Below are 26415 nucleotides of genomic sequence, written 5' to 3' on the forward strand. Positions count from 1 at the left end.
GATTGTTACAGGTATCATCGTGCGCATTCAGTGGCTTGCATAAATATGAATAGACGGCCTGCCAAAAGCTCAGTTGTTCGCATGGTTTGTCAAGCTCGGAGACTCGGCTGCATTCTGAGGCTGTAGATGGTGATCTGATGTAGATATATCACCGAATCAAAGACGCTTTGGGCCCAGCCAGCCAAATAAGATGAATTTCCAACACATGCAAGTAAAATAAAATACAACAACAAAGGGTCTTCTCCGCATGCTCTTTTCAGATGGCATGTCCGTTCCCCGTGGGGGTTTGTCCCCTTGTAAAGTTGGTTGGCGAGTCGTGAGCATTTACCTCGGACGCCATATTTGGCAATGCTCGACCTCCGATTGGACAGCGCATAGAAGCCTCGGCATCCTCCATCATGACATCAACGCATGCGCTAGAGTTTAGTTAATTAGTAGCAGAAGCAATTGTAGTTTGCTGCGGCTCTTTCACATGTAAAATGTCTATAGCGAGGCGTATGCATGCACATGACCTTTGTCTCTCTCTACCATGACCGCATCGAGTAATGCCGTGAATGAGACGACTCATGACCTGAAGCGTCAAGTCTTCCCCAGAAAAAAAGATGATAACTACTAAGAATATGGGGGTGGAGCTGAAGCACCAACATGTGATTGCAATGCTACCTATGCTTTTGCCGAAGCATGTTTTAAAAAAGGTTCCATGAAAGGCTTATGATCCCTTCCTCCTCCTTCTTTTTCTCCCATATTGTCGTGTTGGCCTTTTCTTTTTGACTCTGTGATATATACCCCTTGACAGTTTTGACTATTTTCTCCATCTCATCTCATCGCCAATCCAAAGTCAACATGTCCAAAGTCTTTACCACAAGCGACGTTGCGTCGCATAAGAAGCCCGACGACCTGTACATCATCGTCGATGGCGATGTTTACGATGTGACAAAATTCCAAGACGACCACCCAGGTAGGCCAATCACAATGCAGTCCTCGAAACTCACATCTGACGCGTAATAACTAGGTGGTAAGAAGATTCTCCAGCGCGTCGGCGGCAAGGACGCTTCCAAGCAATTCTGGAAGTACCACAACGAGGGCATCCTCAAGAAGTACAAAAAGCAACTTCAGGTCGGATCCCTTGACTCCAAGCCCGCGGCCCCCGAGCCTAAGCCTGAGGCCAATGCTGCTCCGGTGCCCGCGGTCCCTACACCCAAGGCCGTCAAGACCACACAGAAGGAGGTTTCTGCCAAGGAGGAAGACGCCGAGGCTCTTGAGCCCTTCGGTGACCAGATCCCCTTTGCTGACCCTGCCTGGTACCAAAGCGTAGGTTTACCCCCGTTACCTTCCGTCAGCTCCTTGCTTACACGTTTTAGTACCATTCACCATACTTCAACGAATCTCATGCTGCTCTCCGCGCCGAGATCCGCGAATGGGTGGAGAAGGACATCGAGCCTTATGTCACCGACTGGGACGAGGCCAAGGAAGTCCCCGAGGAGATCTATAAGGAGATGGGTCGCCGCGGTTATCTCGCTGGTCTGCTCGGTGTCAAGTACCCAACACAATATGTTCCTCAAGGTATCAAGTCTGTCCCTCCTGAGCAGTGGGATCTCTTCCACGAGATGATCATCACCGATGAGCTGTCCCGCACTGGCTCTGGTGGTTTCGTCTGGAACATCATTGGTGGTTTCGGTATTGGCTGCCCTCCTCTTATGAAATTCGGTAAGAAGGAGCTCAAGGACCGTATCATGCCTGGTATTCTCAGTGGTGAGAAGCGTATCTGCTTGGCCATCACCGAGCCTGATGCTGGTAGTGATGTCGCCAACCTGACCTGCGAGGCTAAGCTGAGCGAGGATGGCAAGCACTACATCGTCAACGGTGAGAAGAAGTGGATTACCAACGGTATCTGGGCCGACTACTTCACCGTCGCTGTGCGAACTGGAGAGGCTGGTATGAACGGTGTCTCTCTGCTACTCATTGAGCGTGGCGAGGGTGTTTCCACTCGACGCATGCCTTGCCAAGGTGTTCTGTCTTCAGGAACAACATACATCACCTTCGAAGATGTCAAGGTTCCCGTTGAGAACTTGCTCGGCAAGCAGAACCAGGGTTTCAAGGTCATCATGACCAACTTCAATCACGAGCGTATGGGTATTATCATCCAGTCCCTCAGATTCTCTCGTGTCTGTTACGAGGAGTCCGTCAAGTACGGTAGCAAGCGACGCACATTCGGCAAGAAGCTCATTGACCACCCTGTTATCCGCATGAAGCTCGCTCACATGGCTCGTCAAATCGAAGCCTCATACAACTGGCTCGAGAATCTCATCTACCAGTGCGAGCGCATGGGTGAGACAGAGGCTATGCTTCGACTCGGCGGTCCTATTGCTGGTCTCAAGGCACAGTCTACCCTCACATTTGAGTTCTGTGCCCGAGAAGCTAGTCAGATTTTTGGTGGTCTGAGTTACTCTCGAGGAGGCCAGGGTGCCAAGGTCGAGCGACTGTACCGTGATGTGCGAGCATATGCCATCCCCGGTGGCAGTGAAGAGATTATGCTTGATCTTAGCATGAGGCAGAGTCTGAGAGTTGCAAAGGCCGTGGGTATGAAGCTGTAAAAGCCGGAGTTGAGATCATTTGTATATATATATATATATATTGCACCACCTTGGAGTTACTTATTTGGCTATGGCCTTGGTCTAGATGTCAGGCCGAGTAGAGCGAAGAATGAATACCAGTTTTACAGATTCCATGATGAATTATGAGCGAATGGCTTGCCTGAATTGGGAATTTCTCCAGCGGTTATTGGTCGTGCTATTGTTTTCATGTGATTGAGAGATCGTGATAGGTAGTGTGCCTAGCATCGAGTAACGTGGAGTAACGCTACCTTTCTTGACCTGGAATGCGAAATGATAGATGGACAATGATAATTTAAGCTTCGGAGGTACATATTCCCTCAAAAGACACGCAGAAATCGATTGTCTTTTCCCAATTGAAGAACTCAACCCCAGACTGCAGTACAAGGTATACCTCGCTTGTTAAATCGTTAGAGCTGGCCCCTGCTTAGAGCTCGAGGTATCATGCGTGCTCATCGAAACTCTGTTGATTTTTACCTCTCGTGTCATTTTCATCGCCACGAAAGCCTCGGAATCTCCCACCGAGAGTCGCTCAACTCCAAGCAAACACTTGGCTAATTCCAGAATATAATGGACTAGATCAATTTAGCAAAAGCTCATTCTCATCCATCAAACGATAAAAACCGGGCTGCCCCGCCTACACGTGACCAAAAACTGCAGGGCCTTCTGCCGTAATGAGGCACACACCATCGTCACCTTCACCTTCAAACTCCAAGACTGAGCCTACTTTCTACTCTATTTCTTCCCTCCACCAAGAACCCAACCACACCTTTAAACACCCCACGACAGCAAAGAAAGCTCTCCACACGACATCGACCTCGCGTTTTCAACTAACTGAAGCACTTTCATCCCTGAGTCTTGTCTCTCAGGTAGTTCGCGCACCGATTTTCTTCCGACCTCTCCACACAAACCAACAACGCCTTGCAGCTCCTCACCTGCTGCCCCCCTCTCGCACCCCGATCCCACGAGAGGCCGACCTCTGTGCTGTTTTGCATATAATACCTCGCCCTTTTACTTTCTTTCGATCCGTAGACGGATCCTATACACGCAATGGCGGATCAGCTAGCAGACAAGCTGAAATCCACCCAACTCAGGTCCGCTGCGCCGCCCTAGCGGCCCTTGTGAGCTTGGACTAACTCGAGCAGTGACGGTGCTCCCGCCGCGAGTGACGAGTGGAAGAAGAACCTGAACCTCCCCGCGAAGGATAACCGACAACAAACAGAGGTACATGTCGCAATCATGATTTTCTCGGCGCACCCCTAGAGGCTGACCTTTGGCCCCAGGATGTTACAAACACAAAGGGCCTCGAGTTCGAGAACTTTGCCCTCAAGCGAGATCTACTTATGGGAATTTTTGAAGCAGGATTTGAGAAGCCTTCACCAATTCAAGAGGAAGCTATACCCGTCGCATTAACTGGCCGAGATATTCTTGCACGAGCAAAGAACGGCACTGGCAAGACAGCTGCCTTTGTCATCCCTACCTTGGAACGCATCAACCCCAAGGTATCCAAGATTCAATGTCTTATCCTTGTCCCCACACGTGAGCTTGCCATGCAGACCTCACAAGTCTGCAAGACCCTCGGCAAGCACCTCGGCATTAATGTTATGGTTACGACTGGTGGTACCGGTCTTCGAGATGACATTATTCGTCTGCAGGATCCTGTCCATATTGTGGTTGGTACCCCAGGCCGAATTCTTGATCTCGCTGGCAAGAATGTTGCCGACCTTAGCGAATGCCCCATGTTCATTATGGATGAAGCCGATAAGCTTCTATCGATTGAGTTTACTCCTGTTATCGAGCAGCTCTTGCAATTTCACCCCAAGGACCGACAAGTCATGCTTTTCTCAGCCACGTTCCCTCTCTCCGTCAAGGACTTTTCCGATAAGAACATGGTCAGCCCCTATGAGATCAACCTGATGGACGAGCTCACTCTGAGGGGTATCACTCAATACTACGCCTTTGTTGAAGAGAAGCAGAAGGTCCACTGTTTAAACACCCTCTTCTCCAAGCTCCAAATCAACCAGTCGATTATCTTCTGTAATTCCACTAACCGAGTCGAACTTCTGGCTAAGAAGATTACCGAACTTGGATACTCCTGCTTCTACAGTCATGCTAAGATGCAGCAACATGCACGAAACCGTGTTTTCCACGACTTCCGCAACGGTGTGTGCCGAAACTTGGTCTGTTCCGATCTCCTCACCCGTGGTATCGACATCCAGGCTGTCAACGTTGTCATCAACTTTGATTTCCCCAAGAATGCCGAGACCTATCTCCATCGCATTGGTCGATCTGGTCGTTATGGCCACCTTGGTCTGGCTATCAACCTGATCAACTGGGACGACCGCTTCAACCTCTACAACATTGAGCGGGATCTTGGCACCGAGATCCAGCCCATCCCCGCCAGCATCGACAAAAGTCTCTATGTCTACGAGAACCCTGAGTCGATCCCCCGACCCATCTCCAACATGCAAAGGGGACAACTACCTGCTGCACAGGGTCAGCAGCAGCCCCAAACTCAACAACCTCAGCAATACCAACAGCCTCAGCAGATGCAGCAGGCTGGTCTGCCTCAACAAGGCCAGGGTAATTGGCAGAGCCAAAACCCTCAGCACGGCAACCCGCACTATAGCAACGGCGGGCGCGGTCGTGGACGAGGCCGCGGGTATCGTGGCCGTGGTGGCCAAGGCGCAGGCGGTCGAGGTCGCGGCCCGCCCCGCGATGCCCAATCCTAATATCATATATACTCATGCATGGCGTTAGGTGGGGAGACAGGGGTTTAAGGATGGCTTTAAGATGATTTTCTTTTTTGTACTGGGTTGTGATTTCAATGTTGGATTGTACATTATTCGCATATTTTTCCGCGAATGGATGGGACGGCGAACGGCCTGCACTGCCGATGGATTACGACTCCTTCGACACTTTCACAAAGGGTTTCTATGCAAAAACCCAACACATTAGCGAGCCCCGACTCATTTGGCTCACGCATTCTTGGCATGGAGGCCCTGCTGGCTTCCTTTTTGCACGGATCTGTCAGTCGTATCATCACCATCGGCTTTGGCATTCTGTTTGATTTGGTTCATGATATCTACGGATGATGAAAAAGAGCGAGAAATGGAACTTCCAAGGAAAAGGTGTTCTTTGGGCATCGACCACGGTAGACATACCCGCTTTGGGGCTGGGCACAGTCAAATTGTGCGGGGAGAAAGGAAAGGAAGGGGTGTTTCTGAGGTTCGAGGCGTTCGAGGCTCTTCACGCGGATGGCGTTGCCCTCGGTTTGTATTTGAGGGCTGCAATTTCTGTAGCTGACTTGCAATTTGAACGGCACCTCGGCGGAGCGAGCGCACGGGGGATATGATACCCTTACGACAAATCTACGTTGGATGAGCGGATCTCATGAGTTGAGGCAAACTCTGCTAGACGTATTGGTGGATTCGAAAGGGCTCTATGAGGCCCACGGGTAACATCATTACATTGATCTTGCTCTCTCTCCCTCTCCTATCACGGACAAGATGCAGTCTTTGCTCGAACACGGCTTCTCGCGACAAGACTGAGGGTTGAGACAGTGAAATGACTGCTATTGAGCAGCACCAATGAAAACTATGAAAGTAGAAAAACAAGAAAAAACAACTTTTGGGAGGGGAAACTGAATGGGCTGTATGACTTTCGTACTGGCTCGGCGCGTGCCGCTGTATGGACGGATTTTGCGTTCTGCAACGACGCGGCTGGGGCTGGTGAGGCAGATAGTTTATTTGAGTAAAATCGTGGGATTTCCCACTTTCCTCTCATACAGATGACTCTTGAGTTGTGTGATAACTTGTGATAGGGAACTTATTGAGAGAATTAGGGTGCTCGATCATAGGGGCAGAAATGATTCAGAAGTTGGTCGATTTCAACAGATCAGAAACCATCAGTACGCCAAGCCCCTATTTAAGGTTCACATTAAGTTTGAGCGGACATCTGGATATAGTAATTGGGGTTGTTGAAAGAGTCAAGTTAGGAAGTTGTCGTGAAACGTGCATCTGGAAGAGGATCATGAAGCAAGAAACGAATGAGTCAGCACTGGAATGCGATCTGACAAAAACCAAGGACAGGGTCTATAGGGCTTTCACGTATCTAATCAGCAAAGGTGCGTTAGTTAGCACCAGACTACGCATGTTCCTGAAAATCACAGCCCTCCTTTTTATTTCGAGAGAGAAGGCCAAGAGAGTTGAGTTAGCTGTGCTTGAAGGAATTCATGAAGGATTGCGTAGGCAGTGGATCCTTTACATCTGTCACGGTTGCTCGCATTCTTCGCCAACCCCGAGAAGGGCCGTGCTCTGTGAGTGGCTTGGCAGGGGTAGGGAGACAAATGTCATTGAAGAGGAAGAGGCAGCCAAGAGTATAAGAGATGTTGTGGAGAATGAAGAGCTTGTTTAGATATTGGGTTTGATATGTTGTAAGATGATGAGCTTGGCTTTCTCGTGACGAGTCTGATACTGAAGATGAGAATCAGTTGTGAGTGTAGCATGATAACCTAAGTCATATAATGTATAACGAAGCTCTCCATGTGTTACAGCAAACGCACATGCCCGTGATACGAGCTTTGAGTGACAGCTTAGGTTATTCACACATTCTTTAGAGCAAGACTCCTTCACAGCCACCATAACCCTAATGAACATTTACAAGACCCAAGATCACGGTATTGCTCTCACATAAACATATCGGATGTTATACAAGTAAAGCCGCGGGATTATCGCAGTATGGACGGATGTTGGATGGTAGATCAGCCGCATAAACACCGCTGGTGTCAGAAGGGTTGCAGCCATGACGGAATGTGCTAGCTAGCGGTCAAGACAAAAAACAAGGGACAGGAACAAATGTCTTGGGACTTGGAACATGAGAGAATGGCGCCGATCTTGCAAATCGACATATCAGCCGAAACGACGATCAGTTGCCATTAGTTGAATGGTGTGTTTAGTTTGAAGAAACACCACCAACAAAAATATGTTGCCACATACAAATCATTCTCACTATTTCATGTTCAAGTTGAGATGAGGAGTAAATACTGGTAGATTAGTCCTTAGGTAGCTTGGTTTTCATATCCACGACAACGAGATTGAAAGAGATGGGGGAGACCAGGAGAGTGGATCTTGATCCCCCGTGGCTGTGTTAACGGTGCCTGGGGTGATTGATGTTGACGGGATCCAATCCAGGCTGCAGATGACTTACAAGGTTCTTTAATAGCCAGTAACAAGCACTCAAAGCCTTTAAAGCATCCGAACAATATTGAAATCGGATCAGCTGATTCAACATCAAGTTACTGAACCTGTTTTCTACAGAACAGAGGAAGAGTCAACGCTTGAAGACCACAAGTTTCATGTTGAAGAGACATGAGTCGAGATATAACTCGTTACCCACTGTTCGACTTCTGAGGCAAACTTAGAATGAGACGGGCACTGATTGATGCTTCATGACAAGGATGACATTGAATAGGGAGATCGTATTGAATCATGGAGAAAGCCTGGGCTATAATGCTGTACGGAGTTCCGTACTGCACTGTAAAGTTGGCTGCTCTCTCATGTTAGCAACCCCTTGGCGAGATAAGGAGGATGATTATGGCCACAGATCGTCAAATCTGACAACACCACAACCGACCGGCACTTCTAATGGCATCTTAAATTGTGTCAATGGGGTGTATCTTTTCTCTGACCCGTACCGTACCTCTCAAAATACAAGAGCTAGACGCCAATATTGCAAGCCACCGATAAATAGTAGCAGCGGCATCAGACGGACGGGAGACGGGTTTCCAGGGCTGTCTGCCAAGCCTCAAGCCAAGCCCATCTGGCGTGGGACCTATGCCACGCAAACCCTCTCCTTTCAGCGGTCCACACAGCCCAGTCGCCTTGCTTCAGTGGGTGGAGTGCACTGAAAGATAGCCCTGAATACGTTGTGCCCAGTAAAACAGAGCCTGAGGTGTCACGCCGTCCACCAATCCTCACATCCCATATCAGCCGGGATCCCGGGTGCGTCCCCCCTCCCCATCCTTTATCCCATTGGGTAAGGTACCATCTCCTTCCCCCTTCTTCCTTACAGGACACACAGAGAGACGCCTCATTTCCAGTTTTAGGTACAGGCCAGGCCAGGCAGGAAGGAGCTGCTGCAACTACTGAAAGAACAAGCCCAGGCCCCCGTCAATTTTTCCCACCCGGATTTCTCCCAGCCTCACCACCACCACCATCAACCAACACTAGGTACACTACACCATCCATCCTCCGTCTCTCTTCTCCGTCTCCGTCGCCCACCTCACCTCACCTCACACCCAGAATTCGATCTAATTCGACAGCACATTAATTGGGAATTCGATACACGAAATCGCTTCCCATCGCAATCATCTTCATACAACTCCCGTAGCCCTTTTAATCTACAGCTTCAACTTCGCCTGGGCTTTCGCTCTCCCCCCTCGACTTTTCACCCCAGCGTGGTGTCCCTGCCCTGCCCATTGGTCGACCCGCCAAGCATCCCCCCGTGCGCCCAGCCCGCAAGGCCCTCGAACCAATTTCCCTCTCTCTCGTCTCTACCGCCCATTGTCCACCAGCAACGTTAATACTCATCCCAGAGTTAGTGAGAGCGAGCCACTGCGACAGGAAGCCAAGTGATTGCAGAGCCCGACGACGTCTCGACGATATTATCACATCCACAACCCCCGATTTAGGCTCGAAATAGCGTCACTTCACCTAGTAGCATCTACCGCGTCAGCACTCGCTGGTCTTGGCCTCCAGCGAGCTCTTCACATTCCCGCTCGACATGCCATCGTTTCTCTCCGATCAGGACAATTCCACAATCTTTAGCAATAACCCCGATATCCTCAACCTTGATCCCACGAACCAGTTCGGCTTCGTAAACAAGGAGAGGGTGAATGGGGGTTCTATCCGCCACGCCCGATCCGATATGATCAATGAGAGCTTTGACGAGAGCTCAATTTCCTCTACGCACGCGTCCGACGTCTCCGACTCAACACCGGCGCCTATGAATGGCAACAGTAACAGCACGCGGCCCACGAGCATGAGCTCTAATTCCAACGGCATGTCCGCCACGGCTACTCACACCCAACAAGACGATGTAAATGGAGTCGGCAAGTTTGGGCAGCAGCCCATGCCTAATGGCACAGCGAACCTAGTCGACCGCACACGCCAACACTCATCCGATACCAATGGCATCAATTCCAACACAGCCTCTACCAATAATCATCAACAAAACAACATACTATCAAAGCCCTTACCTTCGGAACCCCAAACGACAGAGGGGACCTCTGAGAAACCCCCAAGCAGGAGCTTTGATGGAAACCACACACTCTCACTTTCTCCATTCCCTGTAGAGCCGCGCGGTTCTCAGTCACAAACTGCTCTCTCGGCGAATAATAATACGAACACCGACGCAGCGCAGGCACTGCACCCTCGCACAAATGGTGCTCATCGATTGTCATCACCACCAATCTATAACCCGTCAAGCGCAGCAGCCTCATCCACAGGACACTTACAAGCACCCCCTGGTCTCAAGCAACGACATACCCTCGATGTACCAAAATACGTGCCTGGGCGCGGTTCAAAAGACGGAATGGATACAGCTCAAGCTAGTGGTCGCTTCTCCCCTACTAATGCTGGAAGCTCAAGTGGCCGACGACCCTCGTTGAGTATGGGTAGAAGGCCAACTCGATCAATGCAGTCAGATGGACCACGGGATGAGATTGTACCAGATGAGGATGCTCTTCGTTGGGCAGAGGCATTGCGACAAAAGAGAGCTAGCAAGAGGAGGAGAAAGGAGGAGGAGGATGACGATCGTGTTCTTGTTGGTACCAAGGTTGACGAGAATCACGCCAACTGGGAGACGGCCTACAACATGCTTACAGGTATTCGTGTTTCGGTTTCGAGGACGAATGCCAAGCTCGACCGAGAGTTGACAGATGCCGATTTTGAGACTAAGCAGAAGTCGACATTTGACATCGCCGGTAACGAGCTGGTGCCGTCTGCCAAGTATGATTTCAAGTTCAAGGACTACGCTCCTTGGGTTTTTCGTCGCCTCCGAGCTCTCTTCCGCCTGGACCCTGCCGATTATCTGATGTCGCTCACGGGCAAGTATATTCTTTCTGAGCTGGGATCTCCTGGCAAGAGCGGAAGTTTCTTTTACTTCTCACGGGATTACAAGTACATCATCAAGACCATTCACCATGCTGAGCATAAGTTTCTTCGCAAGATCCTTAAAGAATACTACCAGCATGTTAAAGACAACCCAAACATGCTTCTCTCACAGTTTTACGGCCTCCATCGAGTCAAGATGCCATATGGAAAAAAGATTCACTTTGTTGTGATGAACAACCTCTTTCCCCCACACCGAGATATTCACACCACTTTCGATCTGAAGGGCTCTACTATTGGTCGAGACTACAGGGAAGAGGATTTGGAGAAAAATCCCAGGGCGACCTTGAAGGATCTCAACTGGCTGAGGCGACAGCGGAGCCTCGAGTTGGGCATTCAGAAGAAGCGCATGTTCCTTGAGCAACTACAACGGGATGTTGCTCTCCTGAAGAGACTTAAGATCATGGACTACTCACTACTGGTTGGCATACATGATGTCTCTCGAGGGAATGAAGAGAACCTTCGTGACAAGACACTACAAGTGTTCAACCCTGGTGGTGAGAAGTCTCCCGACGACGAGCCCAACTCGGTCCTCCTTCGCACACCATCCAAATTAGAAAACCAACGTAAGGCTAGGGAACTGAGACAGATGATTCGCCAGGAGCGACCAGTACCCATGGGCCAGTCAGCTAACAAGATGCCTGATGAGTTACAAGAAGGCCAACATCGACCTGGATGGGTATTTGGACAGGATGACGGTGGTTTTAGGGCGACCCATGAAGATAACACTCCAGGGGATGAAATTTACTATCTCGGAGTCATCGACTGCCTCACTCATGTAAGTATTGCACCAATGCTGAACCCGACGACAACTGACATGATTTAGTATGGAATCGTCAAAAAGATCGAGCACTTCTGGAAGGGCTTATCCAGTGACAAGACCCAAATCTCAGCACTACCACCTGACCAGTATGGTGACCGGTTCTACCATTTCATCGAAGGTGTCACCATGTCCACCGAAGAGGCTCACAGGGAAGCCGAAAGGAGACACCAGGAAATGATTGAATCTCAACGTTCAGAAAACAGGGTGTCAAGCTGGAATTCTCGCCGGAGGTCTTCTCAGGCCGTTCCACCGATGCCAACCCATGTGCCACCTCCACCACCTGGCCCACGATCTCCGGAAGCTCAGGAAACACTCGAACGGGCTAACAAGGAGGCCGAGCGCTCTGAGAGGCATGGACATACCGAGAACCAGGTTCCAGACCGAGTCTTGACTACCGGCACTTCTAGGGACAACCGCGATTCTTTGCAGCATGAGCCTATCTTGCCGGTGGTGCAGGAGGTCGGTGAAAATGGCCGCGACGACACCGAGGCCAAGCCTCCGAAAACCTCTCAAGACCTCAACAAGAGCCTACCTCCGACGAGAGCACCGCCCCCAACTCCTCCCAAGTCAGGATATGCTGGACCCGGAAGCGCAGATAGTGGCTATGCAGGTCTGAGCAATGGTACAGGTCCCGTCAATCAAGGACAGAGAGTGAGCATCGATAGTCTCAACAAGGAGCTGCCTCCATTACCAAGGAAGGATGGGACAGACGACAATGGAGTACGACTGGTAGCTTAGGTTGCGGCCAAGGTCAAACCAAGGAGTCACCTGCAGGTTTGTCGAGGAGGACAACGATGGATTCACGATTAAGAAAGCGAACGACGCAGATACATACACAAGGTTGACGAGCGACGGAACCATCGCCAACCACCAATGATGCATTAGAAAAGCGAGACACCTGGCGACACCCCTTTATTCACATTTCTATCACACTCTTGAGCTGGACCATTCCTTGACCAGCCTTGCATTATTTCCTTATTGTTATTCTGTCAATCAACATCTTTGGCATACTGGACTCGGCCTCGGTCTATGAAAGCAAGTTTCTATTTCAGTCACATTTTCCTTTGTCAGCCACGAAGCAGAGAAGCACTCGGAAAGGTGGTGGTGGGTGGGCGAGCCGTCCGTATCGCCAGGTTCAAGGGCGGTCGGTGTCTCTGGAGCGAGTGCAGATATGGTTCCTTTTATCAAAAAAAGAAGAAGATATGGATGATACCACCACGCTTAGCACGCTACGGTCTGTTTTTTATTCACTTTTTTCCTGGTCGTTAATCAATTCTTTGTTGACCGGCCCCCTTTTCACATGATATCTCGTTTTTGTCATATACTTATTGTCCTCTCTTGGGTTTTCATCAGCTGGCAGGGCTTGCACAGGCAGCGGCTTAGATAGTAGGAATAGATAGATTTGGTAGGATAAAGACTTGAGTTGGCTCATTGGGAGGAATGGGCGTGGTGTGGTGTGGTGTGGTACAGTGAGTGCAATTGCAGTTGTGATTGTAACTTTTGGGGTGTGAGTTGGTGGTATTGTAGTATTTTACAGTGATATAATACAAATATGTATAACAAGTACTGGCCTCTTGTGAAGCCTTTTTTCCTTTTCCGTGTCCGTCCGTTGTCTCATTCATCCATCGTCTTATTGCTCCAGGTCATTTTACTTCTTCTTGTCCAACATGGCCTGAATATCGCCCAAGCCCTTGCCCTTCTCCCCAGCACCACCCTCTGGCGCAAAGCTCGTCGTAACCGTCATTTCCTGTGCACCCTGTGCTCTCAACTCGTCCAGGCGTCGCTTCTTCTGAATATCGGCAACCCTCCACTGCTTGAAGTACTTGACCCAAGCAGCCGCACAGTCCCTCTCGAAGTCCGCCGTCTCGACTGGACAAGCCTTCTTTGTCGCTGATGGATCCTTGGTGGCGTCGACGATGTTGTGGGCGTCTAGACAGTTGAAGTAGGCATCGCGGGCGGCCCAGCAGATCTTGCGCTCTTGACGGTTTGGTATCGCGTCGCCGGAGCGGATGGCGTCGGCGCGGGATTCGCTTGAGAATGGCCAGAAACCCATTGCGTGTTTGTTTGTTTTTTGTGGTTTTTATGCGAGAGAGTTAATTGGTGATGGTGATGAGGGCGGGACACACGGAGTACAAAATCTCACTGAAGCTGAGGTTACGTTATGACGAGCGGAAGCGGCAGAAAAACAGGGCGGTGAGATCGAAGTGGTTTAGTGGACAGAGCACAAGCCACGTTTCAGGGTAGCTTTGCTTTGCTTTGTGTGGCTGATGCACTTTAATCTGTCCTTTGATTGTCCTTTACTTCCCTTATTTCAAGCAACTCGACTTATTCCCTGCATTCAACTTTTCTTCTCTCCTTTCACTTTTCCTTTTCCTTTTCCTTTTTCTTTGTCTACTGATCCTCAGCTTCTGTTGAGTCCTGCTTTCAATATTCAAGCTTCAAGAGACGAGAAGGAGCTGGGAATACAAGGTTCATGCGCTAAAGCCGAAAGCTCAAACAAGACATCACAAGACCCTCACTCACGAGACATGCCCCTTCGATGACCGACGACTGCTGCACCCTCTACACTTGGCCTCTTACAACAACTTGGAGCAAGAAAACGAAATGCCTCGACGTCGTAAACCTCCGCGCGCAGGCGCCCTCGCTGAACTTGCGCCCCTAAAGATCGCTGGCCAGATCGCGACGCTACAGGCGATATACTACTTCGCTGCACTCGTTCTGATCGTCTTTACGGCGCTTGTCTCTGGCTCTGGGTTTAGCTGGACGCTTGTATTTGGATGGGAGGGGCTGAGAGGAGATACCACACATGGATGGCTCATGGCATTTGTGTTCCTGTTGGACGGCGGGCTGATTATGTGAGTTCTTTCCACTGCTTGAATAACAGAAGCTCCTCTTATCGTTCACTACTAACACATTATAGTCCTATCGCAATAGTCGCCCTCATCGCTCGCTCCAAACTCGTACCCGATTTCGCATTGACCGTCCACTTTCTCAACCTCGTATTCGCATCCCTTTACAGCGGCCACATCCCCCGCCACGGAGCCTGGTGGTTCACCATGTTTGTCTCATCTGGGCTATGTATTGGTGTCGGAACTTGGGGCTGTCAGTATCGCGAGCTGCAGCCTGTCTTCTTCGGCGGTCGTCCCATTCTCCCAGCTACAGGAGCCGAAGGTGCAGCGCCGCAGCCTCCTCCTGTTGATGAGGAGATGGGTATCGCTGCGAGAGGAAGGGGGCCGGATGGTGGTGGAGAGTATGAGATGGCGCCTATGCAGCCTGTAAGATGAAAATTGGTGTTGGGGCACTTGGATATGGTTGAATAGACTTGCATTGCTAGGCGTTTGGGCGCTCTTCACACCGTTTATGAGCGTTAATTTGGAAGAGCTTTGATCAGGGTCCGTTCAGGCCGAGTGAGACGACGAGAGAGTAGATCTGTCTGTCAAGAGATGAACATCAATATAATGATCAGATCTCATAAAGATTCATAGATGCATGTGCCTGGAATCGATTTTGTGACTTATCATGATATGCTTCAGTCCTTTACTTGTTCGTCGAAATTTACAGTGAAAGCCATGAACACCGAAAGCAAGATGGAGAATAAGTGGCTTTGATGCCTTTGTTGAATCTATCTCAACCTCCATCCTCTACAATCTCCAACCCCGTTGTGGCTCGTTGTAACCAAATTCATTCCCCAGAGAGAATACACCTTTGTCTTATCTTGCTTGCCCTTCTTTCTTCAGTAGAGTACAAAAACCAGCGCATCCCATCGATTACGCCCATTCCTTTTCTTTTCTTCGCCCCGAATTTCTTCTGTGACCATTCATGGACTTTCGTTCTATGCACCAGCCACAACCGCCAAGTTATCGTATATCATCTTGCGCACCTCGTAGAAAGTGCTTCTTCGTGCAGTCGGCATACCGACACTCTCTACCTCGACGCGTCCTGCCGAGGTCTTGCGGACAGCCACGGTGCCGTCGACAACTAGTGTGCCCTCACCACGGAATTCAGCTGCATGTCCAGCAGATTGCATGGCACGACGGAGGTCAGCTAGTCGGAGATCGCCAACGTGTAGTGGCTGAGCTGCTGAGCGGACGGCGGAGATGAGGTTCGCCGGTAAAACGTCGAGAACTGGTGTGGCTGAGGGGATATCAGCGGCCATGTTGGTGAGTGTTGTTGAGGAGGCTTCCTCTGTCTTTTGGCGCTTGTTGGCAGCATCTTCGTCTGCTGCGGCGGCTTCGTTGAGATGCGTGGCAAGAAGCTGTCCGGTGATAGTAACAATGCCCAGACCACGTACGTTTTGCCACTTGATCTTTCTGACAAGAGGGTCAGCGAGCTTGACAACCCATGCGTTGGTATCGACACTGGCATCAACGACAACCCCAACCTCGGGAGTATATACGTCAACGGAACGCTTACTGCCTGTATCCGCGTTGCCATTATCTCCGCCCAGTGCTCGACGGCAGTCTTCAGCCAGAGAAAGTGTCTCATCTCGTTCACCGCCGACAAGAATGAGCTTTCGTGGTTGGATTAGGGGAATCAGCATGTTAAGACTCCGCTTGTCATGCAGACCACTAAAGTCAACGAATGCAATGCGCATGTTGGTCTGGACAGTTTCGGTCTGATATGTGAGTTTGCATGGCCCCGTGGGCTCCTCGATCTCGATATCCTCGACACTATCGAGCTCATCAGGCACGAAACCATCATGGTCACCAGCTGCAGCCTCTTCTCCGTCAGCAGAACCAGCCCGCATACCCTGTTGCCGCTTGGCACCGGCTACAGTCTTTGCAAAATCGTCCCATCTTCGTTTCTTGCCGAGCTTATCGTCAGCAGCCTCCATGCTAGTGTTGTCCTGCCCTTCTTCCTCTTTCTCCTCAGCACGTAGGTAATCTTCGGGCCGAATGAGCTCTCCAAAGTCGTCTTGGCGCTTTCTTCGGATAGCGATAGGGAACGTCCTCTCTCGGCCCTTCTTCCCTCGAGAGTCGAAATCATATACGCCCTTCTTCTTGATGAGCACGTTGATACCGAGATCCTCGTCTTTAAGGACAATATTCTTGCGGCCAGCTTGGGCGATAGCAGTCGAGACGTTGAGGGCTTTGCCCTGTTGTTCTCCATCTTCATCTTCTGAATCAGAAGAGGATTCGGATGAAGCATCGTCAACGACATCTGCTGTGGCCTCAAGTCCAGCTGCACCTCCGCTCTGCTGTGTAGCCTGAAGCTGTCTTTGAGTCGCAAGCCATTGTTGATATAGTGCCAATTCGTCACCTTCTAGCGCATGACGTCGGGCCTCGCGGATCTCCAACTCCCGTCCACCAGCATAGACAAACTCGAGATTCTCTCCATTTGCGGTTTGTTCCACCGACACGCCATCCTTGCGCTCCTTCCACCAATCCCATAGTGTCCGTGCAATAGATGGCTTGTCGGTCTTTGATAGACCCGGCTTGTCTGTTAGAATGACCAAGTTTCTCGAGTCTCGTGCCAATCCCTTGATCAAATCCTTTGAGAAACCCCACTCGATACTGCTATCACTGGCCAGAATAACACGGCCTTCTGTCGATACATTGTCGGGGTTCTGACTTAAAAGTCGTGCGATCTGGGCTTTGCGCTCGAGTAGTCGTAGATATTTAAAGTCAAATGGTCCACCTTCCTTCTTATCGTTTGCACCGTTGACCTTTCGTTGACCTTCAGCAAAGGCCTCGAACTCTTGAACGATGCTATCGTCCATCCACTCGAGCATACTTCGGGCGTATCGCATTGTGCTTGACATATTGCGTCCAGCCAAGTATAGCTTGGCTGTCTTGAGGACGCCATTATCAGAAGCAGCATCGGTCCTCCAGGCATGTTCCAGGAGGTATGAGAGTTCTAGGACTCGAGCACTCGAATCCACAGGGATAAGAACAGTTCCCCCCCGTGTCACGCAAGCCTTGATAGTGTCGACCAGCTGCTCGTCTCGCTTTGCGCGACCTCCAGTCTGGGCAGTTCGGTCTGCGCCACGACTGCTGCAGATCAGTGCAGTTGGTTTCCGCAGTTGCTCAATGACCTCAGCGCCACCGCCTCCAGCACCTCCCAGCCAAGCTGCTCCAGCAAAGACATTTTCGCGTGCCTGGTTCCAGTCCACAGCATACACAATAGATTCTAGGCCGTGCTGAATGTGCCATATCGTACCTCCGAGGGTATGTCCAGAGTTGTAGGCGGTGATAGTCAAGCCATTAAGAGGCGGTGAGAATGGCGAGGGGAGAGGTTGATGCGGTTGTGAATATTTCAACGGTTGGATAAGGGAGAAGTATCGTGCAATCTCTTCGTTCGTAGGAGATTGTAGTAGTAGGTTCTGCGCAGTCGTCGCAGTCTGTGTTAGCGAGTATGCACTCTCGGTAAGCGAACTCTGAGGAATTGTTGTCGCCGCGGCTGGACTCGATGTGTAGAGGTCTTGGATGAGGGTGCGACCAAGGTCAATGACTGGCCGTGTCGCATACACGGGAATGCGCGTGAACTGTGGAATGTTCTTGCAGCAATGGGCGTAGGCAGCAAGATGCGAAGCTGTCGCATGTGTAACGAGGATGAGCGAGAGAGTTGTTACTTGTCTATAGCGCATGCTTGTTAGCCATCGCCGTCACTATCAGATGCGCAGGGGGTGGGGGGGGCATACTTCTCTATCTCTTTGAGCTTTTCAACATCAAAGGTCTCGTCCCATCCTAGATCTACCAGCACCTTGACTCCTCCATCGAGCTCAAGCAGCGATTGCGAAGCGGGCGAGTCTGAAAGGGCGCCCTGGAGCGGGCAAAAGGTGAACATGATGGTATCGGCGCAAACGTGATTAGAGAAAGGATCAGGTCAAATCGAGGTGACAGTTGGAGTAGAGTTGCTATATGGATTGTAACAGCATGGTTATCGTTAAGATCAATCTTAGTTGAGTCGAGGATGATTAATTATCGAGATGGGAGTTTTTCAGCTATTGAATCGTCATTTCATTGTCCTCTATTGATGCGGACAAAGACAATCAATCAGTCGTCGCGAAGCTTGATTATTGTGCCCATTGATGCGCGTAGCGTGGCGTAGCACTTGCAGCAGCTGGCAAATCGGTGTTCGGATCGTTTAAACCATAATCCGACTTACACGCGACCCGCTACTGACTGCGTGCATCTAAGGATGAAAAAAACTATTTTAAGGTATAATACAATGGCTGCTCGAATAACTCAAATGCGACTACAATGAGTCTCCAGATCTATCTACTATATAACAGACAACTAAACATGTGAGGTTGTCAAGACTATTAACCATGCACGATATAACTACTGGCATGCAGTGACTAGCTAACTAATACGAATAGGTAGCTTCAAAATCAACATTACAATGAAAGGCTCAAGTACGAGCAGACCAATCTCACGAGCCCAATTCGAGCCAATTTAAAAGACATGTCTTTCGTCCGTAAATAGCACTGTCAACTATCGTCAATAGCTTCATCCTCTCGCCACCCCTCCAGCCTCCAGGCCTCTAAATTGCCGCCTATTTCCATCGCACCCCTACAGCGCTTATACGCAAACCCCAATTCCAGGCTTCGAGATAAAATTAAGGATTGCCTGGAACTATCCGAGACCCTCTATTATTTTGGCTTAGCAGCATCGTTTCCCTCTTCTTCCCCAGTTTCTCCCTTACGCGTTCTTTACGATCTGTACCACACCCTGCCCGGCATCTCGGCATCGTCAGGATGACGCGGCCCTGCACTACGCGCCGCCAAATAGCTAAAGACACGGATAAACGGGAATGCAGACGCTATCCTCCAACTGACAACCTTAAATCTACTGTAAATTCTACCTCGTCGTGCCGTTGTGCCGCCCCTGACTTACACTGAACGCGTACGTACAACCAGCTTCGTCAGCCGGCCTGGCATCTCGCCCTGGGTCACTCAGACATACAGACACGATGAATCAGGTAAAATGATGATGATGGTCAAGTTTGGTCAATATGCTGCTTCTGACATTGTTCAGCAACTATGTACATGATTTGGTATTGCAATGGCACCCAAACACCACTGAACCATGGCTCTGCCTTGTATGACCCCTAAACACCGTCCCGTTCATACCTCTTCTCTTCCTTTACCGGTCGTAAAAAAGCACGCTGAATGATCGCAGTCAACCCCCTTTGGTTGCTGCCCCGTAAAAAATGAAGACGCCGTGACAATGCATATGATGGATAAACGCAACCCCTTGGCATGATAGCCTCTAACTAGGCTGGTTTTGGCCTCCAGTCCTCTTCAACGTCCCTGAAAACGGCTTCCTCGCGTTTTTAGAGGCAAAATTTGCGGTCCAGCATTTTCAAGACTCTCGCGTCCTCACTGACACCGCCCTTCTCTAGACCACAGGCACCAGCCGCTCTAGGGCTGCTACTGGCGCTGCCAGGCTTGACGCTGCCGCTTTCACTAGGTGCGGGAGTAGGGTGCAGAAGCGCTGAGAGACTGGCCTTGTTGGATGTGGTGGCAGGAGCTTCGGAATGAGAGCTGCGTGGAGGGCTGACGCTCATAGTGCGGCTAGGGGGAGTGCTGATGGCAGCGAGAGACGATCCTGGAGGGCCATTTGTGACAGCACCAAGACCTGGGAGCGCAACCTGATGCGTGCGAGAAGGTCCATTCACCATGGCGGCTGGAGCAGCTGCCTGCAAATGATGCTCTCGAGGCGAGTCGTGGGCTCTAGGGAGAGTAGGGTGTGAGTAGTGAGGAGATGTTGATTGGTAGGTGGGCTTGGTGGGCAGAGGAGGAAGAGGAGCACGCTGCTCGTAAACAGGTGCCTGATGGTGGTAGTGTGGGTGAGGAAGACCTGGGTGGCCGGGGTGAGGGGGGAGCTGTTGAGGAACACTGTGGGAATAAGGAGCGGCGTAATGGCTGTAAGGAGGAGTAGCGACGGGAGAAGGAGGCCATCCATAACCAGGCTGGCCATATGGAGCGTATGGTTGTTGACCATGCTGGGGAACCATGTAGGGAGGCTGCTGCATTGGCGCCCGTGTTAGAGCAGGCGTAGTGTTCGCCTCTCCCATACTAGACTCAGGATACATGCCCTTAACAGGCACTATGCCGCGCAAGCTGGGATCGTTTGTTGGTTGTTGAAGCTCAGGCTGGCCAGGTTGAGGGCGAGAATAGTATGAGATAAGGTGAAGATGCTGGCCGGTTGAAGTAGTGATGCTAAAAGATTGCTTCATCAAACCGTCCGCCTTGTATCGGTATCCCTCAGGCTCCCCGTCATCTAGGTCCTCGTCGCTACCGCGTCCAGAGTCTGGGGTCTTTCCACCACCTCGTCGGGTAGTGTTGAAACCACCACCTCGCTTGCCCTCCATCTCACGGTATGTCAGGAAGCTTCCCGACACTCGGCTGGCGCTCCATGACTTTCCATCAGTCCATCTCCTCATACCAGCTTCCCGCTCATCCCAAACAAAAACCGAACCAGATCGAATTGACTGTCTCTCCTTCTCTGAAAGTCGTCGTTGCACACGGGGCAGAATACCTAATCGGCAAGCCTCGAATAATCTGATAGCATCGGCGGGTGTCCGCACATATCCGTGGTACGTTTCCATTGTGAAGGTGTGTAACGTGATGTGATGTTATGTGAAAGAGATATTCCGCACAAGGGCGGGGAGGTTAAAAAGAACTTTTGGGGGTGATGGATCCAGATCCAGTGTCCTGGGTAGGTTCTCAGCGTCTTTATAAATAAGGGCCTTGTGAGAACCAAGCAAGCTCTGGCTTGTTTGTACGCGGCACCCCACTAGATCAGATCGAGCCAGGGCGTGGGCGTGTGAAAGCTGAATGTGCGAAGGTGACTCCACAAGGGCTGAGGGTTGAGCGGAATTTTGTCCACGTATCCACCTGTGGAAGTGGGCTCGTCCTTCGCTTTCTTGGCGTTCCTGAGAGCGTTGGGGCTTATGAAAGTGTTTGTTTGGTCTTGGTAAGGTGACAAGGCTAAGTAGGTTTGTTAGTCTTGTACCTGTAAAGTATATGCGTGAAGCAGTAGATAGATGATGTCTGAGTGCAGGTGTCAAGTATCTTGGTAGAGTAGTAGAGTTGTGAAGAGAGAAAAGGTTGCAAGGGGATAGAATCAAGATATGAGTTGCACACCGGTGATCATATATAATCCCCAAAACAAGGTCGTAAGGGAAACCACAACGCAACGGTACAGTGACACACTCCAAGCCCACATCCCAGGGGTTTGAGGCTCGACTCCCTGGCGGGAGTGCCGTCGGAGCCGATTAAGTGGATGATCCACTCGACTAAAATTTCCCTTAGATTGAGTATTTGCCGCTTGGCGATGTGCATCATGAACTCGTCGGATGTAGTAAGATGGGCCAAGCAATCTCGCAGGTGCTCGACTTGACTTGATTCAACTCGAGCCAAGACACAGCTTGCGATTCAGATCAGGACCACGCCATGAGAAGCAAGCACACACGCACAAGAGTCGATTGCGGCTCTCAGGCGCGCCAGAGAAACCCGGTTTAGTGAACACAACGGTCCCACGAGTGCTTCCAGGACACTTGATCCATGCACCAAACCGCCTCACCTGGGAGGAATTGCGCCGGATGCACCGAGTACCAGAGGCATAGGAAAAAGGCACAAGATCTGAGACGGAGACAAACATACCTATCAAGGAGTCTGTAGTTACTCGAGAGCCACGGCTTGCTGCGTTTATCGTCGAGTTGGTGAAACCGATGATTTGCTACAAGAAGCGAGCGAGCATGTAATGTTGGAGTGGAATGTCAAGTCAAGGTTATCAGAGAGAACTGTACAGTACTGTTGTTCTTCTTATTCAGAAACAGGTCAGCAGGGTTTAATGAACCGTGTCCTCGGACAAGACGGGAAGACAGGGAGGGGCCAAGAGCAAGATAAGGTTGCAAAGGCAAGTCAGAAAAGGGAATCAGAGGCCTGGAGGCGTAGAGTCGGTGGTGGATAACTCGGCGACGACATGGCCGGGAGTGTGGAGAAGCACGGAGGACGGCAAAGAAGGAGGGTGTGAAGAAGTCAAGTGGATGGTGTGTAGTTAGATGGGCACTGCCTAGGGGTGAGATTGAGAGCGTCTAAGACTCGTCTAAGCTTAGGTTGGTCAGGACAAGCTTTTGAAGCTGGCCCACCACCAAGGGGCTTTTGGGGAAAGATGACGATGCAGGGCCAGGGCAGGGTCGGGTCCAGAAAGGGCATGATAGGTGTGAGAAGGAGGGAAATGCATGACAGATCACGGCTATCGGATCAGTAGTGGGAGGTTGTAGCATGGGCACAGGAATGAGGTATCCGTGGATGGAGGAGCTTGTGGTTGTGACTGACAGCCACTTGTGTGTGTGTGTGTGTGTGTGTGTGTGTGTGTGTGTGTGTGTGTGTTTGTATTGTTTGCAGGTTCATCATACAATAAATGCAATGCAGTGCTTATTCTGCGTAGAATTAAGAAGCTTACCTCTATGATAAAAGTCCGTCACACGCTGGCGTTGATAGCAGAGAGTCTGGAACCTCGAACGACTAGCTGAATCTACCAGTAGCGGGAGATAGAGTATAGTCGTGGGGGAGGCGCTCCCAGGCGATTCTAATGTGCGTCGGCGACGTTTCGGTGCGCCCGTCTGGCCGGCTTGATTGTTTCGCTGTTTCTGAGAGTCCAAGGTATCGTGATACGGGCGGGGACATACTTGATAGGTATAATTAGAGCTGAACCCTTTGCCATGTATCCGAGTTGGTGCAGGTGAGGCCTTTTTCGTTATCGATACGAGATGGAGCCTTAGAGTTTCGAACTATCGAGAAGCGAGTCGGGGGGAAGGTGCAAGGGAAACGCAATCACTCGGATAGACGGCTCGAGATGAGGAAGTTATATAATGAATAATTTACACTGCCATTGAGGGGATCCTATCGTGATTTGTTGGCCGGAGGGGAGAAGCTTGCTCTGAAACATCTGGCAAATGATTCGAGTCGAGGCGACGATAGTTCATGAGTCAAAACTCTGTTCAACATTTAAATTAAACCAAGTGGAAGAGTAAAGCCTCGTGAGATCAATGCCGATGGTGTTGAGTGAAACTAAGGTTCCAGTGGAGGGACCTGCCTTGGGTATGGCCTGTAGTACTCCGTAGTTGTAAATGAAAAAGAAGAAAAAAAAGTCTCACAGAGGCAAATGCCAAGCACCACTAAGAATAACCATAAATACTACTATAATCATTCCTTGCGCCAACCAACAATAACTCGGCCAGAATGCAAATATCGCAATACCAATGCTGCAATGCAATGCAATGCAATGCTCTGTCAGTGGCACTCTTTATCAGCCGTCCAAGCAAAACTACAGCAGTCATAGACAGGACAGACAGTGACGGTTCCGGTTCCCACCACCGCGGATCCTCTGAAAGCCACCCAAGTACTGATACCCTTATTTGCATGCGGCAATGCGGCAAACAGTAAGCATATCAGGAAGCCAATTATCCCTCCCGAGCTTATTTCAAGCTGGGCTTGGCTCTGTCTGGCTGAGATCCCCAGGCCCAATGCGAGGCTTGTCCCTTGGCTGCTCTTGGCCCCATTACCTCAGCAGGTGACGGGGGCTAGAACCCATCAGAAGGCTTAATTAAGCCGCTCCTGGAAAGCCCCGTGCAGGGATTGAAAAGTCACTGAAGCTTGGCTGCTGATCGTCTTGGCTGCCTGGACGTGAATGGGTGAATTGTCTACAAGCGGTCGTTGTGTGTGTGTACTGTATCAGATACGGTACCGGTACATACAATTTCACCGCTGTATCAGATTTCGTTGGCTATCAAAAACAAGTCCATCATGTGTTATAATTTAAAAGACAGTCGGCCACGAAACGGAACTCTCGGCTTGTGGGAGAAGCAGCATCATCGTCCAACGTGCGTCCTTCTACCGCACAAAGCGCAGAATAGGGCCGGATGGGTCTCGTCTAGAAATAGTTCAGGAGAGGCGGCCATGCTCCTAAGCGAGACATCAGTGCTTATGTATCAGGATTATGATGAGCGGTTCTTGGCTCGCGATGAAATTGGCAAGACATTTTTGTCTCTGACGGAATATGCCTTCTTTGAAAGATACATTTCATTTAACAAATGGCACGATACCAAATAAACATAGAAAAGGTATTTCCCGTTCCATGTTACAGTGCTATTGTTGCGTCCTTTGAGCCTTATTTGGGTTTCGTCAGCCCTTGGCGGATGATGCGGCTTTGGAACACTCCAAATTTTAGGCTTGGCACCAAGTGCCGTGGCCCGAGTCTAGGGGTTGTCGGGAACAGCCTCGGATTTGTCGTGCTCTTTTGATCATCTGGGGTTTTTTCCCAACTCAAAAGGAGTTAACTGAGTTGGTTTGGCTTGGGTTGGGTCACGGCACAAATTACGATTGTCCAAGAGGCCGAGCTTCAAAGCGTCTTGGCTCGCACGAGATATCAGGTTTTGATACTCCGTACTCCATGGCATTGCACAGACTTAAGTCCTGGTGGATGGTGGACCAGACCTGACTTCATTTCCTGTGCAAGTGCCAAGATCGATCAGTTATTCCTCAAAAGTTCCCGGTGTCAGAGAGGGAGAGGGTCATGTACTTTGTCGTCTTATAGCCCGCTTGGTCTCCTCTGATCAACTATCAGGGATAATCGGTGCTGTAAAAAAAAAAAAAAAAAAAGTTCCTCGCAGGTTGATTGCCTGTCCCAGCTGAGACAATCTCGAATTGTTTGCTGTCGCTCAAGAGCCGTTTCCTGTAACCTCGATGTAACCTCTGCTGGTTGTGTTTCACGTAAACTTGACGATGTGGTTAATTAATGATCTACGGATACGCTCGTGCAATCCGGTAAATAATTGCCTGAGCGAGATGGATCAGTGTCATTGCGCGTGCATATGTACAGTACATACGGTACCAACCAGGAGAACCTATCATGCCAGTTGATGTTGGCTCATTCGAAACAACGCTCGTAATCACTCAATCCCACGCAATCAGCCTCCACAGCCACCCCAATAATAGGTACCTTAGTAGGTAGGTGGTCATAGTCAGCAACATCGTCATAACCGTTGTTCAGTTATGGAAATCCATTCGAAACAGACAGAAACCAGCATTTCTAAACAACTTCCTCTTCTGACAGAAGAACAACAACAAGCAAGATTATCACCACCCACCAGCACGCACGGCTCAAGTGATGGGCGTCTGCCGCCTGTAAATAAAGTTTTGCTCAGCAGTTGATGACGAGATGACGTCTGCCAGGCACCACAGCATGTTCAAGTTTAGGGTCCAACTGATAGAGATCTTCAAGGTAAGCTTAAGCCTTTGAGAATCTCCGAAGGACCCACGAAGTTGCCTCATTTGGGGGGCCTGTTTCTGCCTCTGCCTCTCCCAGCGCGAGGCTTGTCGATCATGTCCATGTCAGGTAACGGTCATAGAGCGGCTTTTGTCATGCATTCTCACTAAAAATCCCTTTGCCGTGATACACGCACTTCCACGAGTGGGTGTCGTATCATACACAGAAATAAATGCAACCACAGGTAACGTTGACCGCTGTGACTGACTGATTGACTTATGGGGATCAAAAAATGGAGAGTGCTGGGGAGAAGTTCTTCTTCTTCTTCTTCTTCTTGTTCTTGTTGTTCTTGTTGTTCTGGTTGTTCTTGTTCACGCTTTTACCGCTGAGCTTGGGCTTGTAACAGGAAGGAAGGTATTAGACTGTGCATCAATGCGTGTATTAGGCATAACCTCGTTTACTGCTTGTTTCCAACAAGCGCCAGATCCTGATCCGTGTGTCCTTTTTTTTTTCCCTTCTAATAAATTCTCCTACGAAGGTTTCTTATTTTGGCCATTCAGAGATGAAGGGTTTCAGAGAGATCGACA

The 26415-nt window shown here is 50.1% G+C and overlaps 10 protein-coding genes across 16 annotated transcripts; 6 read left to right on the plus strand and 4 right to left on the minus strand.

Moving 5' to 3' along the window:
* The first annotated feature begins 626 nt into the window (after positions 1–626).
* On the plus strand, positions 627–2788 carry FVEG_11460 (acyl-CoA dehydrogenase). Its single transcript, XM_018900722.1, has 3 exons — positions 627–958; positions 1013–1311; positions 1362–2788. The coding sequence occupies exons 1-3, from the start codon at positions 844–846 to the stop codon at positions 2592–2594; spliced, it is 1647 nt and encodes a 548-aa protein (XP_018759044.1). The 5' UTR covers positions 627–843; the 3' UTR covers positions 2595–2788.
* Positions 2789–3662: 874 nt separating this feature from the next.
* Positions 3663–5344, plus strand: FVEG_11461 (ATP-dependent RNA helicase DHH1; the record flags this gene model as incomplete). Its single annotated transcript, XM_018900723.1, has 3 exons — positions 3663–3706; positions 3758–3836; positions 3896–5344. The coding sequence occupies 3 exons, from the start codon at positions 3663–3665 to the stop codon at positions 5342–5344; spliced, it is 1572 nt and encodes a 523-aa protein (XP_018759045.1).
* A 261-nt stretch (positions 5345–5605) lies between these two features.
* Positions 5606–5707, plus strand: FVEG_11462 (hypothetical protein; the record flags this gene model as incomplete). The annotated part of the gene is made up of 1 exon (XM_018900724.1): positions 5606–5707. One exon carries the CDS (start codon positions 5606–5608, stop codon positions 5705–5707), a length of 102 nt encoding a protein of 33 aa, XP_018759046.1.
* A 1560-nt stretch (positions 5708–7267) lies between these two features.
* Positions 7268–13178, plus strand: FVEG_11463 (1-phosphatidylinositol-4-phosphate 5-kinase). The gene is made up of 2 exons (XM_018900725.1): positions 7268–11561; positions 11610–13178. Exons 1-2 carry the CDS (start codon positions 9396–9398, stop codon positions 12342–12344), a joined length of 2901 nt encoding a protein of 966 aa, XP_018759047.1. The 5' UTR covers positions 7268–9395; the 3' UTR covers positions 12345–13178.
* FVEG_17031 (hypothetical protein) lies at positions 9060–9176 on the minus strand (the record flags this gene model as incomplete). The annotated part of the gene is made up of 1 exon (XM_018906271.1): positions 9060–9176. One exon carries the CDS (start codon positions 9174–9176, stop codon positions 9060–9062), a length of 117 nt encoding a protein of 38 aa, XP_018759048.1.
* Positions 12992–13794, minus strand: FVEG_11464 (hypothetical protein). Its single transcript, XM_018900726.1, has one exon. The coding sequence runs from the start codon at positions 13657–13659 to the stop codon at positions 13255–13257; it is 405 nt and encodes a 134-aa protein (XP_018759049.1). The 5' UTR covers positions 13660–13794; the 3' UTR covers positions 12992–13254.
* Positions 13795–13840: 46 nt separating this feature from the next.
* On the plus strand, positions 13841–15139 carry FVEG_11465 (hypothetical protein). Its single transcript, XM_018900727.1, has 2 exons — positions 13841–14461; positions 14527–15139. The coding sequence occupies exons 1-2, from the start codon at positions 14211–14213 to the stop codon at positions 14888–14890; spliced, it is 615 nt and encodes a 204-aa protein (XP_018759050.1). The 5' UTR covers positions 13841–14210; the 3' UTR covers positions 14891–15139.
* Positions 15090–18682, minus strand: FVEG_11466 (hypothetical protein). Of its 3 annotated transcripts, none has more exons than XM_018900729.1 (3): positions 18247–18682; positions 16020–18181; positions 15100–15916 (listed from the first exon to the last, which is right to left on the minus strand). In XM_018900729.1, exons 1-3 carry the CDS (start codon positions 18390–18392, stop codon positions 15651–15653), a joined length of 2574 nt encoding a protein of 857 aa, XP_018759052.1. In that variant the 5' UTR covers positions 18393–18682; the 3' UTR covers positions 15100–15650. The 3 variants fall into 3 exon arrangements, with proteins under 3 accessions (XP_018759051.1, XP_018759052.1, XP_018759053.1); XM_018900730.1 differs by having other exon boundaries at positions 15194–15916; positions 16003–18181; positions 18247–18623; XM_018900728.1 differs by having other exon boundaries at positions 15090–18181.
* A 292-nt stretch (positions 18683–18974) lies between these two features.
* FVEG_11467 (hypothetical protein) lies at positions 18975–24685 on the minus strand. 5 transcript variants are annotated; one of them, XM_018900734.1, is made up of 3 exons: positions 23024–24685; positions 22219–22376; positions 18975–21543 (listed from the first exon to the last, which is right to left on the minus strand). In XM_018900734.1, exon 3 carries the CDS (start codon positions 21159–21161, stop codon positions 19884–19886), a length of 1278 nt encoding a protein of 425 aa, XP_018759057.1. In that variant the 5' UTR covers positions 21162–21543; positions 22219–22376; positions 23024–24685; the 3' UTR covers positions 18975–19883. The 5 variants fall into 5 exon arrangements, with proteins under 5 accessions (XP_018759057.1, XP_018759055.1, XP_018759054.1 ...); XM_018900732.1 differs by having other exon boundaries at positions 18975–21851; XM_018900731.1 differs by having other exon boundaries at positions 18975–21982.
* Positions 23037–25251, plus strand: FVEG_17032 (hypothetical protein). The gene has a single exon (XM_018906272.1). It carries the CDS (start codon positions 24367–24369, stop codon positions 24670–24672), a length of 306 nt encoding a protein of 101 aa, XP_018759059.1. The 5' UTR covers positions 23037–24366; the 3' UTR covers positions 24673–25251.
* The last annotated feature ends 1164 nt before the right edge of the window (positions 25252–26415 follow it).

Source organism: Fusarium verticillioides, chromosome 7, assembly GCF_000149555.1.
Source record: "Fusarium verticillioides 7600 chromosome 7, whole genome shotgun sequence".
NCBI lineage: Eukaryota > Fungi > Ascomycota > Sordariomycetes > Hypocreales > Nectriaceae > Fusarium > Fusarium verticillioides.

What these genes read in the sequence shown, in the direction of transcription:
- FVEG_11460 (XM_018900722.1), top strand. Translation starts at nt 844, where the DNA reads ATGTCCAAAGTCTTTACCACAAGCGACGTTGCGTCGCATAAGAAGCCC. An exon ending in ATTCCAAGACGACCACCCAG is followed by an intron (nt 959 to 1,012) that starts GTAGGCCAATCA and finishes CGTAATAACTAG; the next exon opens with GTGGTAAGAAGATTCTCCAG. An exon ending in ACCCTGCCTGGTACCAAAGC is followed by an intron (nt 1,312 to 1,361) that starts GTAGGTTTACCC and finishes TACACGTTTTAG; the next exon opens with TACCATTCACCATACTTCAA.
- FVEG_11463 (XM_018900725.1), top strand. Translation starts at nt 9,396, where the DNA reads ATGCCATCGTTTCTCTCCGATCAGGACAATTCCACAATCTTTAGCAAT. An exon ending in TCATCGACTGCCTCACTCAT is followed by an intron (nt 11,562 to 11,609) that starts GTAAGTATTGCA and finishes GACATGATTTAG; the next exon opens with TATGGAATCGTCAAAAAGAT.
- FVEG_11464 (XM_018900726.1), bottom strand. Translation starts at nt 13,659, where the DNA reads ATGGGTTTCTGGCCATTCTCAAGCGAATCCCGCGCCGACGCCATCCGC.
- FVEG_11465 (XM_018900727.1), top strand. Translation starts at nt 14,211, where the DNA reads ATGCCTCGACGTCGTAAACCTCCGCGCGCAGGCGCCCTCGCTGAACTT. An exon ending in TTGGACGGCGGGCTGATTAT is followed by an intron (nt 14,462 to 14,526) that starts GTGAGTTCTTTC and finishes AACACATTATAG; the next exon opens with TCCTATCGCAATAGTCGCCC.
- FVEG_11466 (XM_018900728.1), bottom strand. Translation starts at nt 18,392, where the DNA reads ATGTTCACCTTTTGCCCGCTCCAGGGCGCCCTTTCAGACTCGCCCGCT. An exon ending in AAGCTCAAAGAGATAGAGAA is followed by an intron (nt 18,182 to 18,246) that starts GTATGCCCCCCC and finishes CATGCGCTATAG; the next exon opens with ACAAGTAACAACTCTCTCGC.
- FVEG_11467 (XM_018900734.1), bottom strand. Translation starts at nt 21,161, where the DNA reads ATGGAAACGTACCACGGATATGTGCGGACACCCGCCGATGCTATCAGA.
- FVEG_17032 (XM_018906272.1), top strand. Translation starts at nt 24,367, where the DNA reads ATGTGTTATAATTTAAAAGACAGTCGGCCACGAAACGGAACTCTCGGC.